The sequence below is a fragment of the Tamandua tetradactyla genome, chromosome 14, assembly GCF_023851605.1.
Source record: "Tamandua tetradactyla isolate mTamTet1 chromosome 14, mTamTet1.pri, whole genome shotgun sequence".
NCBI classification, from domain to species: Eukaryota; Metazoa; Chordata; class Mammalia; order Pilosa; family Myrmecophagidae; genus Tamandua; species Tamandua tetradactyla.
In genome coordinates, this window is record NC_135340.1 from 48417210 (window position 1) to 48436069 (window position 18860).

Here is an 18860-nt window from a genome sequence, read left to right on the forward strand (position 1 = left end):
ATCATGTAAAAAAAAAAATCCAGTGGAAAGAAAGATTGATCATGTAGTGGCAGGCCACTATTAGAAAGTCACAGGTTAGTACCATTAATAAATGAGTCCAAATAAATTAATGAATTAACATATAAATTAATAACATTATACAAAGTATGGCAAAGTAATACAAATAAAGACACTTAAATCACTGGACATACCCACAAGAAACTAAATTTATGTTGAATCCGGGTTGAATTTGTGATTGCATGTTGGTACAATGGATATAAAATATTACAGGGATTTAATGGGCACCAAAAAGGCAGTAGACGCCCTTTTTTTTTAAAAAAAAAAATTTTCATTAGAGAAGTATAGGTTTACAGAATAACCATACATAAAATAATGTATTCCCACATATCACTCCACCAACCACACCTTGTATTGGTGTGGAATATATGTTACAATTGATGACAGCACTTTTTTATAATTACTTTTTTTTTTAATAGTAGTATCCAACATTATTTACATGAACTATCTCATTCAAAACACCTTGTCATGGTCAGGTTCATGTGTCAACTGGCCAGGTGGTATGTGTGGTTGGGCAAGTGCTAGCCTGTCTGTGGCTATGAGAACATTTCATAGAATTAAATTATGATCACATTGGCTGCATCCACAGCTGATTGCATTTGTAATCAGCCAAGAGGAGTGTCTTCTGCAATGAGTGACATTTAATCTAATCACTGGAAGGCTTTTAAGGAGGATTCAGAAGAGACAGTCTCTCTTCCTGCTTCGGCCAGCAAGCCTCTCCTGTGGAGTTCGTCCAGACCCTCTGTTCTAGTTTGCTAGCTGCTGGAATGCAATATACCAGAAACAGAATGGGCTTTTAAAAAGAGGAATTTAATGAGTTGCTAGTTTACAGTTCTAAGGCTGAGAAAATGACTCAAAGCAATCTAAGGCATCAAGGGAAAGATACCTTGGTTCAAGAAGGTCGATGAAGTTCAGGGTTTCTCTCTCAAGTGAGAAGGCACATGACGAACACAGTCAGAGTTTCTCTCTCATCCAGAAAGGCACATGGAGAACACAGTCAGGGTTCCTCTCTCTTCTAGAAGGGCACATGGCGAACACAGCATCATCTGCTAGCTTCTTCTCCTGGCTTCCTGTTTCATGAAGCTCCTTGGAAGGCATTTTCCTTCTTCTCTAAAGTTCGCTGGCTGGTGGATTCTGCTTCTCATGGCTATGTTGTTCTGCTGTCTCTGAATCTCCAATTCTCCAAAATGTTTCCTCTTTTATAGGACTCCAGAAACTTCTCAAGACCCACCCAAATGGGTGGAGACATGTCATCACCTAATCCAGCTTAATGACCACTCTTGAATAAATCACATCATCCAGGGAGATGATCTGATTACAGTTCAAACATACAGTATTGAATAGGGATTATTCTACCTTTATGAAATGGGATTTTGATTAAAACATGGTTTTTCTAGGGGACACACATAATTTCCAACCAGCACACCCTCCATCGGAGTCATCAGCTTCACAGCCTGCCCAGTGGTTTTTGGACTCTACATTCCCCAGGTTATATGAGACACTTTTATAAATCTTATATTTAAGGATATTTCCTGTTGATTCTGTTTCTCTAAAGAACCCTAGCTAATACAGTTTGGTACCAGGAGTGGGGTTTGAACCCATGTGGACACGTGTCCATTGGACCACTCCCTTCATGGAAGTGGCAGCAATTTTTTCTAACTGTAATAGACATATACTCTGGATATGGGTTTGCTTTCCATGCATGGAGTGCTTCTGCCAAAACTATCATCTGTGGACTTATGGAATGCCTTATCCTTATCCATCATCATGGTATTCCACACAGCATTGCTTCTGACCAAGGAACACACTTCACAGTAAATGAAGTGCGGGAATGGGGATATGCTCATGGAATTTTTTGGTTTTACCATGTTCCCCATCATCCAGAAGCAGTTGAATTGATAGAATGGTGGAATGTCCTTTTGAAAACTCAATTACAGTGCACACTAGGTGGCAATATCTTGTCAGGGGTAAGGTTCTCCAGGAAGCTGTGAATGCTCTGAATCAGCGTCCACTGTATGGTGCTATTTCTCCTATAGCCAGGATCCATGGGTCCAGGAACCAAGGGGTGGAAATGGGAATGACATCACTCACTATTACCCCTAGTGATTCACTAGGAAGATTTTTGCTTCCTGTCCCTGTGACCTTGAGCTCTGCTGGTCTACAGGTTTTAGTTCCATAACGGGGAGTGCTTCCACCAGAAGAGGCTGCCACCTGGTCACTTTGGGCTACTCATACCTTTGGATCAACAAGCCAAAAAAGGATTATTTTACTGATTGGGGTGATTGACCCTGACTATAAGAGGGAAATAGGACTGCAACTATACATTGGGGGTAAAGAAGAGTTTTCCTGCAATACAGGCGATTCCTTATGGCATCTTTTAGTACTACCATACCCTGTAATTAAAATCAATGGAAAACTGCAACAACTCAATCCAGTCTGGACTACCAATGGCTCTGAAACTTCAGGAATGAAGGTTTAGGTCAGCCCACCAGGCAAAGAACCACAGCCAGCTGAAGTGCTTGCTGAGGGTAAAGGGAGCATGGAATGGGTAGTGAAAGAAGGTAGTGATCAATATGAACTTCGGCCACGTGATCAGCTACAGAAACGATGACTGTAATGCTGTTTTGTTCATGTTATAGTATTTAAGTTGTAAGATATCAAGTTTAAGAATGACTATTACCCAAGGACTGCACCCTATTCTGGGGAGATTTAATGTGCTTCCAGTTGTATGTGGGACAGTTGAGTATTGTTGGGTGAAAAAAAGAAATGTGTTTTTTATTGTTTTCTGTTTAGAGATTAAGTATGGTTAAAGATGATGTGTATAGATGCCAAGTTGACAAGGGTTGGACTGTCATGGTCAGGTGGTTTGTCCAGTTGGGTAAGTGCTGGCCTGTCTGTTGCTATGAGGACATTTCATAGAACTAAATCATGATCACGTTGGCTGCATTCACAGCTGATTGCATTTGTAATTAGCCAAGGGGAGTGTCTCCTGCAATGAGTGATGTTTAATCTAATCACTGGAAGGTTTTTAAGTTCCTCGTCCTGTATTGGCTGGTGAGCCTCTCTTGTGGAATTCGTCCAGGGGTCGTCAGCTTCACAGACTGCCCTACGGATTTTGGACTCTATGTTCTTATAGTTATGTGAAACACTTATAAATTTTATATTTACGGATTATTTCCTGTTGATTCTGTTTCTCTAGAGAACTTAGCTAATACACACCCAACACACAGGCTTGTGAAATGACTTGTTATTTTTTTTAACATTTTACATTAGAGAAATGATAGGCTTACAGAAAAATAATGTAAAAACACAGCATTCCCATATACTTCGCTTCCCTATTAATACCTTGCATTAATGTGGTATATTTGTTATAATTCATGAAAGATCATTCTTATTATTGTACTATAAATCATTGTTTACAATACAGTTCACTATGCTGTAGTCATTTGTTTTATTTTATTTATCTATTTATTTATTTTGCATGGACAGGCACTGGGAATCGAACCTGGGTCTCTGGCATGGCAGGCAAGAATTTTGCCTGCTGAAGTTTTATTTTCTCACTTTTATTTTAGTAACACATATAAGGCTTAAAATTTCCCCTTTAAACCACATTCACATATATAATTAAGTGCTGTTAATTATACTTGCAATGTTGTGCTACCATCATCACTATTCATTTATAAAAACTTTACAACCCACTCAAATAGTTCTGCACAAATTAAACATTAACTCCCAATTCCCTAACTCCAACCCTGTACCTTATAATCTATATTCTAGATTCTAGCTCTGTGAGTTTCCTCATTCTAATTGTTTCAGTTCAGTATGAACATACAATATTTGTCCTTTTGTGTCTGGCTTATTTTACATAACAAAAATGTCCTCAAATTTCATCCATGTTGGACTTTATTTCTTTTTATGGCTGAATGATATTCCACTGTATGTGTATACTGCATTTTGTTTATTCATTCATCAGTTGATGGACACTTGGGTTGCTTCCATGTTTTGGCAATTGTGAATAATGCCACTATGAACATCAGTGTGCAAATATCTGTTGGAGTCCCTCTTTTCAGTTCTTTTGGGTATATAACATAGTAGTAGAATTGCCAGGTATGCCCATTTGAAACTACTGTGTACCCCAGAAAAGCCATGTTTTAATCCTGATCCAATCTTGTGAGGCTATACCTATTGTTTAGGGTGGGAAACTTTGATTGGATTGTTTCCATGGGGATGTAACACATTCAATTGTGGGTGTGGCTTTTTGATTAGAGGGAGATGTGACTTTACTCATTCCATTAGTTAATAGAGTCCTTTAAAAGGGGAAACAATTTGGAGAAACCTGAGATGCAGATGCTTGGAGAACAGCTGCTTCAGATCTGACAGAGACATAGATGTTTGGGAAGGTTTGGAATGCCGACAGAGAGAGTGGATGCCTAGCATGGGCACAGCCCAGCAGACATCACCATGTGCCTTCCCACGAGATGTTAAGCAAGCCACAACCTGGAGAGAACCAAGGGAAGACAAGAAATGAAATCCAGCCTTGGGGAGCCCAAGTGAGGAACTGCCACAGAAAACAGAGGCTGAAAGCAATGGAACCCTGGAGCAAGGGACTAGCAGATGCCAGCCATGTATCTCCCCAGCTAACAGAAGTGTTCCAGATGGCATCAGCCTTTTTGACTGAAGGTAATGTCTTGTTGGTGCTTTAATTTGGATATTTTCTTGGTCTCAGAATTATAAACTTGCAACTTTATAAAAGCCATTTCATTTCTGGTGTATTGCATTCCAGCAGCTTTAAAGAACTAAAAACATATGACCTGGTGATTCTATGTTTAGCTTTCTAAGGAACTGCCAAACTGACTTCTACAATGGCTGTACCATTTTGCATTCCCACCGGCAATGAATAATTATTCCTATTCCTCCACATCCTCTTCACACTTGTAATTTTCTGCTTTTTAAATAATAGTCATGACAATTTTTCTTTCTTTGCTTTTTTTTTTTTGGCATGGGCAGGCTCTGGGAATTGAACCAGGGTCTCCGGCATGGCAGGCAAGAATTCTGCCACTGAGCCACTGTTGCCTACCCCATGCCTATTTTTAATTCCCCAAATTTTGTATTTAAAAATGGAATAGGGAAGGATATCTATTTGAGAGTCTGCTAATTATAGGTCTAAAAGAAACATTTTAAAAAGATGAAATCTGTCTTTTTACCTTAAAGAGCAACCTATATTAATCAATTCAAACAGACTCCTGAATTTCTAATAAAGTTTGGTGTAAAATAGGTAGACAAACTAAAATACAGCTTGCAGGTAAGCTTGTAAAATAATAATTGTAAAATGCAGTACACTTCCTTTTTTCTTTTATATTTTTACTGAGAAATTTTCACACACATGCAGTCCACCATATGTGGTTTAATCACTGGCTCACAATATCATCAAATAGCTGTGAATTCATCACCATGATCAGTTTTAGAGCATTTGCATCACTCCAGAAAAAGAAATAAAAAGTAAAAAGAAAAATCTCATACATCCCATTCCCCTTACCCTTCCCTCTCATTGACCTCCAGTTTTTCAACTACCCAGTTTTTTTACGCTTTATCTCCCCTTATTGTTTTTCACTCATCTGTCCATACCCTGGATAAAAGGAGCATCAGACACAACACAATCACATAGTTACACTGTAAAACTACATAGTTATAGTTTCTCAAAGTGGTTTCTAAGTGTTTTCTTTAACCGAGCCTTCATAATGAAAATGTTTCTTATAATATGGTTTTCATAATATGAACCTGAGAAAAAATGGTGAATGTTTCCAGTAAAACTAACCAATGAATTTGATATTTTAGAGAAGTCAAAGCTGATTATGCCATGCTCACTAGATCTGTTTTTTTTTTCTTCTCAGTTTTCTGGAATGGAGTTGTATACATCATATACAGTCAAATAGAATAGAAACCCAGTCTTATAGTGCTGCCAGTCAGCGCCAACAATTATCAGCTCAAGGCAAATCTTTTTCTACTATACTCTCACCCACTTCCTCTTATCCACAACACAGATTATTTGAAAATGAATCCCAGATATCATAGCATTTCACCTGTAAATATTTCAGTAAGTAGACAGGGAACTCTTTTCCTTCTAAAATAAAACCAAAATACCATTGTCACACCTAAAATATTAATTCCTTGATATTATCAACAATCATAGCAATGTTTATATTAAAACTTAAGGAAATACAGCAAAATGAAAGACATACTACCACAAATGGTCAATGCAAAATCTATAATCTTTAAAAAGTCAAAATAACCACATGAAAAAACACAAACAAAAAAACACATGGGCTTTGATCTTTTAAAAGACAAAATTAAAAAACACCTATACTTAATCATATAAATGCCTTAATTTAAAAAACATGTTTGATAACAAATTGAATGTTGTTTTCTTCTGAATTATTATCAGGAAAAGTTCTCAAGTAAATATCATTATTTACTCTAAAATCTCCATTCGATACAGAAAAAAACTGACTTGAAGATTCAGCACTCAACACAGAATTATCTCCAGGGTGTCCACTTTATCCTGTGACCAACCCTCCTGACTCTACATTTTCACAAACACACAGACTAAAAAAGGATGATGATGTTTCTATACACCTGTTCTAGTTTGCTAGCTGCCGGAATGCAATATACCAGAAATGGAATGGCTTTTAAAAGGGGAATGTAATAAATTGCTAGTTTACAGTTCTAAGGCTGAAAAAAATGTCCTAATTAAAACAAGTCTATAGAAATGTCCAATCACAGGCATCCAGGGAAAGATACCTTGGTTCAAAAAGGCTCATGAAGTTCAGGGTGTCTCTCTCAAGTGAGAAGGCACATGGTGAACACAGTCATGGTTTCTCTCTCAGCTGGAAGGGCACATGGTGAGCACAGCGTCATCTGCTAGCTTTCTCTCCTGGCGTCTGGTTTCATGAAACTCCCTGGGAGGTGTTTTTCCTTCTTCATCTCCAAAGGTCGCTGGCTCGTGGACTCTGCTTTGTGGTGCTGCAGCATTCTCTGCTCTCTGAATCTCTTGCATTCTCCAAAATCCTTTCTCTTTTATAGGACTCCAGTAAACTAATCAAGACCCACCCAAATAGGTGGCAACACACCTCCACCTAATCCAGCCCAACAGCTACTCTTGATTAAATCTCGTCTCCAGGGAGATGATGTAATCAGTTTCAAATATACAATACTGAACAGGAATTAGAAGAAAGGGCTGCCTTTACAAAACGGGATTAGGAGTCAAACACGGCTTTTCTAGGGTACATACATCCTTTCAAACCAGCACAGTATCACACAAAAGTTCATGATGTTCTTACTTAGATCACTGCCTCATTTCCTATTACATACTGCCTTGTGCTCCAGTAACTATCTGTAGGTATAAACAGGTAGGAACCTACTGTACTTTAAAAGGTGGATTTTAAGTAAATCACTCATCCCTTGAAAAATGTAAAGGATTAGCTAATTTAAGTCAACTTAATTCAACAAATATTTATTGCATGCCTATCAAATACGAGGCCCTGTGATATTATAGCAGTAAATAGCAGAGAAAGGATCCTGATAGCACTTATAGTCTTTACAGTAAGAAACTATAAAAATATGTCAAGGCCATGTCCAAGTACTTTATCTCTAAAACCATTTTAGATATTGATATTTCCATCACAGGAAATGTGATGTATAAAACAATATCTGTCCAGCAATATTTATTTCACATGTGGAAAAATATGATGTTACTAGGAGAAACAAATGAGGAGAGGCAGGAAGGAAGCTTTGCATATAGACCATTCAGTGGGACTAGACTAATTAATGAGAGACATAGCTAGGTTTTCTCTGTATTAGGCATTATTTCTCATGTTTAACAAAGATTAGTTGCGCTTAAGGCAAATTAAAAATTAAGAAATTAAGATAACTGCCCATGTAAAAAAAAATTAAAAAAGAAAGAAGATAAGTTTGAAACATTAAGTCTACATTTTACTGTAAGATGGCTTTTTTTTTTTTTTTAAGAAGTTTATGATCACCATTGATGATAAAGAGGAGCTAGACAGGAAACAAAAAAGAAACAGAAGGACATACAGTAAGTCCAAAGAGGAAATACAAATTGTCAATCTTAAGCACATTTAAAAATGTCCTGTTATTAGAAAAATGTTGGTTCCAAGCTGAAAGCCAGATTATATGCACTGGAACTGACCCTTGGCTTATAATTAGGCCTCGATGCAAAGTCTAAACCAGAAATTCAAAATATACATAAATGTTTGACTTGAACAAGCAAAGAAAGTCTTTAGTTAATCAAAGTTCTACATTCAAAAGTTTTCAGGAAAGACTTCGGTTACCATCCCCCATTCTTTTAGGAAACATAATTCAGAAAAGGTTTAAAAGAAAGTTCAAAAATCTAGAATCCAAAAGGACTTTATATTCTCTCATTAGACATTAGTTTATTTAATTAAATAAATGACCAAATGACAGCCATCAAATTGAATCAACAAAAAATCAATTAAATAGTACATGATAAAATATGTTGTGAAATTTCCCTATACATGTGGACTACTGTGTAAATTATAAACAAAATAAAAACTTAGGTTTCTGGAATCCATAATTCTATTCTGAATTTTACTTGGTTACAATGAAGTTGGAAAATTATTTATCTATTATGTGGTAGTTAACATGTAAAAATAAAAGCAGGTAGTAACTCCTAACCTGTATCTCATTTTAACTGAACTTGAACTGCAGTGTTCCTAATCTAGGGGAATTACTTTTAAATTAGTGGGGAATCTTATTTCTGCAACGACCTTATAGTAGGTCTTTTAGTAAAATTATTAAGAGTCATTTTTTTGAGAGAAAATGTTTTTTTTTTTTGTTTAACATAGATCAACAATCCATCCACATGCACAAACGATCAACTGAGACTATAAAATGTGTAGTTGCAAAATATTAGATTACACTATTTTCTTAATAAGGATAAAATCTTTGGTGCAATGTGGCATTCAACCTACTGCTATCATTCATTATTAAAATATTATTACTCAAATAATATAAGAATTTAGACATTGTTTATGATTAACTAATTTTTACTATTTGAGACTGAACTACTTTTTTATCCTTGCTTTGCTTTAACCTTAAATTCTTGAGACTTTTTTTTTCTAGTCTGTCTACTACTACTTTACTGCTTCCAGGGATCTACTTTAATTCTTCATCTCACTTTTAATATGCTGAAAAGGTACCATATACTAATTTAAACATTATATTGAAAAAAAAATCAGTCTTTTGATTTCTCACAAAAATTCTGCATTTGTGATATATTGGGAAGTTGTTCCTTTTCTTTAAATGTGTACCTATAGATTGTTTTGTGTCCCTAGATTGTAAACCCTTGGCATTTTTAATAAATTATTACCTAACTTTAACACAAATAAGAAAAATTTTGAAAAAAAAAATCTAGAATTCCTTTCTGGCAAATCATTTTTCATGTTTTTTAGTCCTTTTTTCAGATGCATAAATTTTATATACCTACAATCTTACTGTAGACACAATTATCTGTTTACCTTTTAAAGATATGCAAAAAGAAAATTTCAATATTATATATTCTGCATGGTTAATATTTTCAATGGCTATATAATATTGCATGAACTTGATGTACCATAATTTAACTGTTGCCATTAAAAAGAAACAAAGCAAGGACCTTGACATGTAAAATGTTTAGAACAGCGCCTGATGGACAGCAGGCTCTACATTACTGCTGCTTAGCACCATCACCATTATTGTTAGCATTACTATTATCATTGAAATAACAATTGTCCTTTTTTTTAATTAGTTTTACTGATAAAATATACTTAACATTATCACCAGGTTAAAAACTAATACAATGACTGTATCTCATGAAGTTAAAGACAGGGAGGTAAAAAATGATTTGTCACACTGAAGATGTCAATAAGGCAGGAGCTCCCTCAGGTATCAGAATTCCCAAGATAGGAGCTGACTTATTTCTTCTTTTTTTTTTTTTAATATATATTTTTATTGATAAATCTTCACACACATACAGTTCATTTTTGGTGTCCAATCAATGGCTCACAATATCATCACATAGTTGGGTATTTATCACGATGATCATATTTTAGAACATTTGCATCACTCCAGAAAAAGAAATACAAAGAAAAAACTCATACACCCCATACCCTTTATCCTTCCCTCTTATTGATCACTAGTCCATCTACCCAATTTATTCTACCCTTTATACCCCCTATTATTTATTTATTTGTTATCCATATTTTTTTTACTCATCGGTCCATACCCTGGATAAAAGGAGCATCAGACACAAAGTTTTCACAATTACATGGTCACATTGTAAATGTTGTGTCTTTATACAATTGTCTTCAAAAATCAAGGCTACTGGAACACAGCTCAACAGTTTCAGGTACTTCCCTCCAGCTACTCCAATACGCCATAAACTAAAAAGGGATATCTATATAATGCATAAGAATAACCTCCAGGATAACCTCTCAGTCACTGGAACTTTATTTTGAATCATTTCTCTCTTCCCCCTTTTGGTCAAGAAGGCTTTCTCAATCCCATGATGCTGGGTCCTGGTGAAGTTTCATTTAATCTTAAGAAGGAAGATGGGCTCAAAGCCAATGAATTGTCCTTGAGGTACAGAAAAACATGGCACTCGAAATAATGAAATGAAATTTATAAATATTTAATATAAATTTATATGTCTAATAGTTTTGCAAAATTCAGGAGTCAGCTATAAATATATTAGAGGTAAAATTTTAACAGTTTTGAAAAATTAATTCATAAAAAATCAGAAGCTTTCTTTACACAAACAATAACTTGTTAGAAAACACAATGGAAGAAAACTGTAAGTATAGCTAACTTTTACTGAACATTTATTAAGTGCCAAGCTCCATGGTAAATACATTAAGTTTATTTACTCATTTAATCCTTAAAACCACCTTAATGCTGGTTCATGCTACAACATGGATATACCTTGAAAGCATTGCGTTGTGAAATAATACAGACACAAAAGGGCAAATATTGCACTGTTTTCTTATACGAAATACTTAGAATAAGTAAATCCCTCAGAAAAAAAGCGGAATAGTGATTACAAGGGGTAGCTGAATTGGGGAATGAGGAATGTGAGTTTTGGTTTGGATTGTAAAGTAGTCTGGAGTAGAGTGGTGAAAGTTACACAATATTGTCAATATACTAATGTTAAAGAATTGTCTGCTTAGTATAGTTTTGTTATGTGTATTTTAACAATTAAAAATAAGTAGATTTTTAAAAGATACCTTATGAGGTATATGCTACCATATTTCATCAAATTTAACACTCATCATAATTTCAAAGATGTTAAAATATGGAAAACGTGTCTTAGTATCAGTAAAATATAATAATATCATTTCCAATTTACAGATGAAGAAACTGAGGTAAGAGAGGTTAGGAAACTTGCCCAAGGTCACTCCACATGTTAAGTGGAAGGCAGCCTGGTTCACTTTCTATTTCTTGGTATACATAAACGAAACTTTTATTAAATTAACCTGTAGCTAGAAACATTGCCATATTTGCTATTAATCGTAAGAATGTGCCTGTATGTTATGCATTTTCCATGTATACGGTCATCATCTGCAAATAATGGTAGTTTTATTTCTTTTCCAGAACTTATACACTTGTTTATTTTTCTTACCTTACTCACTGGTTGAATGGAAGTGGTAATATCAGGCATTCTGTCTTGTCACACTAAACTCCAGCACAAAGGTTTTATCATTTCACCCTGAAGTATAATGTTAGCTGTATTTATTGATATGATCATATATTGTCTTTATTGTCTTTGTTATTTTGTTAATATGTGAATTTAATGGTTTCTTCTTAGATACCAAATCAACCTTGCATCTCTGAATTATTCAACTTAGTAGTAAAGAATTATTCATTTTATATTTCACTAGATTTGTGAAGGATTTAAAAATCTATATTCATGAATGTGACTTATAATTGTCCTTTTTTTAACATTATCAGGTTTTATCATTTCAAAATATATATGTGTCTATTGTTAAAGTTAGAATTATGAGACATGCAAATATAGATTGATCATGTATCAATATCAGAAAGATTTATTTACTCCACTGAATATAAAGTTGATACTAAGAGAATCAGAGGAAACATATACGTAAGGAAAGAATGCTATAATAAGATCAATGGGTAAAAATACACAACTGTTTAATGTCCTAAAGAGCAAAAATAAAAACACACTATCTTCTGGAGTTATTTTTTCTACCTGACAGAAATCATTCACACCCCTATGTGATTTTTTTTGTATACTTTCTAGTTTGTATACTTTCTAGTTTGTTTGAAAAGAGTATGCGTTTTGCAGTTATTGGATGTATACTTTCTAGTTTGAAAAGAATATGTGTTTTGCAGTTATTGGGTGTAGTGTTTCTATATGTATATTGGGACAAGCTTGTAATCATGTTGTTTTAATCTTCTATATTCTTAATGTTTTTTTTTCAGTCTGCTTTTTCCATTAATGCCTGAGAGAGGCATGTGCCAATCTCACCCATGACTGGATTTGTCTATTTCCCCTTATTGCCAGTTTTTGTTATATAAATTGTGAGACTATCACATGCATACAAATTTAGGACTGTTAAACCTCCCTGATGAATTAAACCTTTTAACACTATGAAATGTACTTTAAGTCAATAGATATGTTTTTCTTCTTAAAGCCTATTTTGTCTTCTATTAAAATCGCTACATGAACTCTCTTTTGCCTTGTGTTTACACAGCATGTGCTTTCCTATCCTTTTAATTTCAATCTTCCTGCACTACTATTTTTAGCTGTGACTCTTCCAAACAGCAAATAATTTAGGTTTCCTTTTTATAGTTTGATTTTCTTATCTTTTATTGGGACATTTGATTCATTTATCTTTAATTATTGACATATTTATGTTTAAATCTATACTCACACAAGATTTTTTTTATGCTACCTTTTCTGTTACTTATATACTCTTCTCTTGCCATTATAAAAATAATTTAATCTATTTTTCCCCTCCATTAGATTGCATGTTATACCTACTTAATTATATATTACAATTACTTAAAGTAGTTTATACTATGTTTTCTTGATTTATAAAAGTTTATCATTAATATAAACATAGGCCCTTTTCATTGACAGTGTAACACTTGACCAATTTAACTTGGTTTCCCCTGAACCCTGACTTATATGTGTTGCTGTATATTTAACTCATTGCTCTTTGATCTTTCCTGCATCTCTGATCCTCCATGTGGGATCATTTTCTTCTGCTAAACATCCTCTAGTATACTTTGGTGTGGGTCTGCTTATAGTGAATTGCCTTAGATTTTGTTTGAAAATTTCTTCACTTCTATTTGTTACTCAATATTTTATTAAGACATTTTTAAACATGTAGAAAAGTAAAGGATTTTACCATGAACATGCATTCATCCATTCACTTATTAATCCACCTTATATTTTTGGATGAATTTCAAAGTAAGTTGAAAAAATCATTATGCTCTATTCCTAAACACCTCAGCATGCACATTACCTAGATTCAATATTTGTTTATTATTTTGTGAAAAAAAAACATATATACTATGAAATGAACAAACCATAAGTTGTACAATTAAATGAGTTTTTTTTTTTAACTAATTCATTACTATTATGCCTGAAAGTTTTCTCACTGGTATTCTTGAAGGATATTTTTGCTGGGTACAGAATTATTGGATGGCGGTTATTTTTGTTCAATACCTAAAAGATATGATCTCATTGTCTTCTGGCTTCAATTTTTCTGTTGATAGGTTAGGTTTTGATTGTTGCTTCTTTTAAAGTAGCCTGTTTTTTTTTAATAGCCTGTTTTTAACCTGTTTTGGCTGTTATCAATTTTTTGTCTTTTGTTTTCAACAGTTTTATCATGATATGATTTTTATTTTGTTTGGGGTTCACAGGACTTCTTTGACTCTCTGCCCTGAGTGTATTTCATAAATTTTGGAAAGTTCTCAGCTAAAATCTTTTCAAATATTGCATCTTCCCCATTATTTCTCCTTCTTTTTGGTATTCTAACGTCATGTATTTTAGAACATCTGTTTCCATGTCTCTTATCCTCTTATGTGTATTTTCTACCTTTTCTTCTCTCCAGGCTTCATTCTGCATATTTTGTTCTTACCTATCTTTCAGTTCAGTGAGTCACTTTTCAGCTATGTCTACAGACTCGTAGCAAGACCCTTACCCCTTCCTTCCTGTCCCCCTCCCCAGTACTCACAGCTCACTCACTACCACTCTCTGCCTTGAGACCCAAAGAACAGTTTTGTTACCCTCAATTTGGGCTTAAATTTGTTACCACAAGAAACCCAGTATTCCCAGATCATGCTTATCCTCTGAAATCCATTCCCCATGTTTATGGACAATGAGGCAAATTTCCTATGATCCTTTCCATCCTATACATTTTATTTTACTTTTTTTGTCTGTCTCACTCCTTAAGATGTAAACTTCATGATATGTTCTTCAGGGAGGAACTTCTTTGCTTCCTTCCCTCTTTCTAGTTTATGGCTGCCCCAGAATTTCTTGGCTTGTAGCATCTCCAATCTCTGACTTCATCCTTATATGGCCATACTCACAATGTATTCTCCTCTCTGTGTCTATGTCGCCTCTCCATTTCACCCTGTTAACTTGATTACATCTACAAAAACCCTATTTCCAAATAAGATTACATTCAGAGGTACTGTGTGTTAGGACTTTAACATATCTTTTTGAGGGACAGAATTTAATCTAAAACAGGATCATATGATATTTATCACTCTAAACCTGGATCAAAAAAATAAATTATGGTCACAACTTCGAACTAAAGTTACACCAAACTAGCAATATCTATCCCTGGAATCATGATACTGGGTATAATGATTACTGGTAATCACTTCAACTTAGTTAAAATTAGAATTATTCTGTAATTTGTCAATATTTATGGTGAATTCCATGTGGACCTAACACAGTTTTTAAAACACAGTAGGTGCTCATAGGTATTTGTTGGATTAAAGGAAAAATAAAGCACAAAGATAGTTTAATATGACATAGTATGAAGTTTTTAAAAACCATTTGATGATATTTCTAAAATAAAGCATAAAAACTGAGAGTCAACAATGGACTATGAGACAGAAAGTGTCTTTCAAAAGTTATAACTTCTAATAATGTGAGTTTTTATAATTATATAAAATATGTAATATACAATTATCCCATGAGATTATTTCAAGTAAAACAAAATTAAATACTATGTGCTAGGCATATTATAACATTGGGACTAAATTTGTCTGAACCTAATCTCTTTAAAAATACAATGGCTTTGTTAGCAATTAATTAGTAACACCATTTAATGGAGTTTAATCACAAAGCTGTTTGGAAATTTAAAAATAACTATCTAAGGAAGAGAGAGCTTCCAAATAGTTAAAAGTAAAAATTTTGATTCTTCTGTAAAAGGTTATGCATTTTAATATGATTTTTTGCTTGATTTATGTAAAGCTTTGTATTTTTCATTTTCTCAAGCCTGTCATAGTAGTGATGTATGGTACATTTTAGCATCAAGTTTGCCAGAAGCAATAAAGTCAGGGCCCTAAAGAAATTTTAATATATTTCCTCATTTTTAACCCAGAGCTTTCCATTATCCAGCTATTTTGTTTGGGATCCCATGCTTAGTTGATATCATTTTTACACTCACATTAATAATTTAACATTTTACTTAAAGGTAAAATTCAAATGGATCAATTATTTAATAGGAAAGTTTAAGGGTCATGGTATAGAGAGTGAAAATCTAAGTGATAACTAAAATTTATATCAGCAACCTCCTTAAAAGTTGTATTTTATATTCTAGTTTGCTTGAAGCACTTTTTTCTAACAACCAGATATGAAAAAAAAATAAGAAGTAAATTGACATGACATTAAAAGATGTGAAACATGAAACAAAACCACAAGTATATCAAAAGTATATAGAAAGAAAAAATAAAGTTGAAAGTAACAATTAGTTAAATTCAAAAATTTTTACTGCAGACCTAATAACTGTTATAAAGGGTATATAAGAGAAAGAAAAAAGAAGAGTCTCAGTTTCCAAGATTTGTATTAGATTTTACTACAATCTAGCAGAAATAAAATAAGCCCTTCATCTATAAAGTAAAGCTGAAAAAATGTATTTGTCACAAGAAAGGGAGAAATAAAGGGCTACAGTAACTCTTCTGGTGAGACTAAAAAGATGAGAAAATATTTGAGGTAAACTCTATTTAACAGGCAGGATGTAAACAGTTAAAGAAAGGGAAGAAAGGAAGGCAGATAAGACAGAATGAGCCAAGGCAAGGGAGCAGAGAATCAGAAGGGATAAAAAGGGAGTGTTCAATGTTTCATTATTATTGGAGTAAAGGACACATGTAGGGGAGTCATGGGGCAGGACCAAAAAAAGACAAGGGATAATACGAGATAGCCCTTAATTCCCGTGAATTAAGGGGTCATTTATTTGTTTAGGAGACAATGCAGCATTATTGTGGATTTTTGTGTAGAAACTTAAAAAGTAGAAAGAAAAATCAATATGGCAGTGGAATCAAATTTGGGGAAAATGCAAGAAGTCCACTCAGAGATGTGTCATGCCTAAGAGTTTGGGCAAGAAACTACTTTAACTAGAGAGACAGGCATAGGGATGGAATGGTGTAAGAGACATTTAAAAATTTTATATTTTGGAACTAAAAAGGATTAGAACAAACTGAATGTCAATGATAAGGGAGCTGTCAGAGATGATGCCAATATACAGCACCTGGTAATAGGGGGAAGCAGTCATATTAAAAAAACAAAACAAAGAAACAAACAAACAAAAAAACAGGGAAAAAGAACATTTGGATAGGATAATGAGTTCAAGGATTGTATATACTGCAATTGCTAATACTGCCATGTGCAGCAGCAGCCAATCAGGATCTAGAGTTAAGGAGAAAGGATCGAAAGAGTAGTATAAAAACAAGAAATAGAATGATTTGGGAATGCATAGAGGTAATAAGTAAATTTGCAGGAACAGATAAAATTCCTGAAGGAGAGAATATTTGGGAAAAAGGGAAAAAAGAAGAGTGCCATAAAAAGAAATTGAGGAATAGGTACACAGAAGGGAACAACAAGAAGATAATCTACCAAAGGAGACAGATGAAAACTCGAGAGAGGCTGAATAAAAGTCAGAATAGAACAGTGATATATAAGCATTATAGGGGAAAATTTCAAAAAGGAGATGGTGGCCAATATTACCAAGGGAAAGGATTAGAATTATGAGGACTAAGAAAAGACAAAGCAGTTCATCAAGGTAACTGAGGTCAAGCTAAACTACAAAACATGTCATAGAGTAAGTGGAAACAGAAGGAATTTAGGGAACAGTTATGGATTTCAGAATGGTATTCTAATTGAGTACAGGATTCTAGGCCTCACTGTTAGTTGGGATAAAGTGTTCGTTAATTTGTTAATAAGAGTTTGAAATCACAATGTGATTTAAAAAAAAACACTTGGGTATCTGTCATTTTGGCTATCTAGCATCTATTCATCTGTTCTTTGGTAACCATACTTCTTTTTTGCCCCTAGAGAACCAACTTCTTACTGTTTTGGTGGGTTCAGAAGTAAAGATGGTGATGTGGCCAAAGCTGTATGCTGGACCCTGACCGATTCTGGAATGGGTATGCCAGCTAATCTGAGCCATTAATATGCAATGAGATTTCTGGTAACGTAGCTCTCACTATTTTTCTGAACTCACACTAAGAAGATGCCAAGTTTCCCATTTCTATAATAATCTTGCTACTTCAAAGTCTGTTTCCTGCTATAAAAACAGTTTTAACTAAGGCACCATTTAGCATACTAAGTTATAACACTGAAAATAAAACAAAGTTTTCTAAAGTCATTTAGAAATAAAAGAACCAGTAAGAGTTGATTATATTCTTCCAAAATGGTCAATAATGATGAAATGGTTCAACAATGAAAATATTCAAAACAAAAATGATAAATCACTTTGGTGATGTCCAGTAAAATAAGTTTGACAAGCTAAATAAAGTGATCGCCTTTTCATCCTCATTTTCAAAATCTCTGTATCATATTATTGGTAGAGATAGGAGGAAGGAAGAGAGGAGGAAAAGAAACCACTTTGATGAAAGCAAAGACAGGTTATAGAGATGGAGTAAAAAGGAAATAAAAGCATATTATCACATTCAGGTCAGGAGGAGGATGTGTTAACAAAAGACAGAAAGAACAAATCCTGAGGAAGTTGGCAATACCAAGGAGCAAGACATTCACATTTCCTCAATTAATCAATGGTTCTGTTAACTTCTCATGAAGGTATATAATTTCTAAGCAACCCAGAAAAAAACAGCAATTAGAAAATTCTAGTTACAATAATCAAGCAAATATTATATAACTTTTTCCATATAGAAATGATAGGTTAGTAAACCATGTACAAAAAACAAAAATGCTTTTCAACAGTTATATATATAATTAGATGTTCTGGAGTTATCAGGCACGGGGGACACCTAAAAAAAAGGAAAATGCACACATATTTTTATATTTTTTCAGTGTCAGTGTTTATCTCATCTGAAAGAAATAATGCTGTTTTATGCAATAGGCAAATGGACTATGAAAAACAAATACCAAAACTAGGTGGAGAGTGAGCTATTCATGTCAAACTGAACACATAATGGCAGAAACATCTAGACAAGAATTCGGTGTTTTAGATTTTTCTGTTTATGGATATGGGGGCAAAAGTAGCAGAGACCTAGAAGTAAGGGATTCCATT

At 34.0% G+C, this 18860-nt stretch overlaps 1 protein-coding gene across 5 annotated transcripts in view; it reads right to left on the reverse strand.

The window, feature by feature from the left end:
* The window catches only part of DPH6 (diphthamine biosynthesis 6), a 214355-nt gene that overhangs the window by 18416 nt on the left and 177079 nt on the right, over window positions 1-18860 (reverse strand). Inside the window, exons 9-10 of one of the 5 annotated variants that reach the window (XM_077127391.1) lie at window positions 11750-11836; window positions 8215-10707 (exon numbers count right to left, since the gene is read on the reverse strand). In XM_077127391.1, coding sequence (XP_076983506.1) covers window positions 11798-11836 — 39 coding nt within the window. In that variant the 3' untranslated portion in view covers window positions 8215-10707; window positions 11750-11797. Of the gene's footprint in view, window positions 1-8213; window positions 18598-18860 lie in introns of those variants that run through there. The other 4 variants (XM_077127390.1, XR_013162324.1, XM_077127389.1 and 1 more) reach the window with 4 other exon arrangements.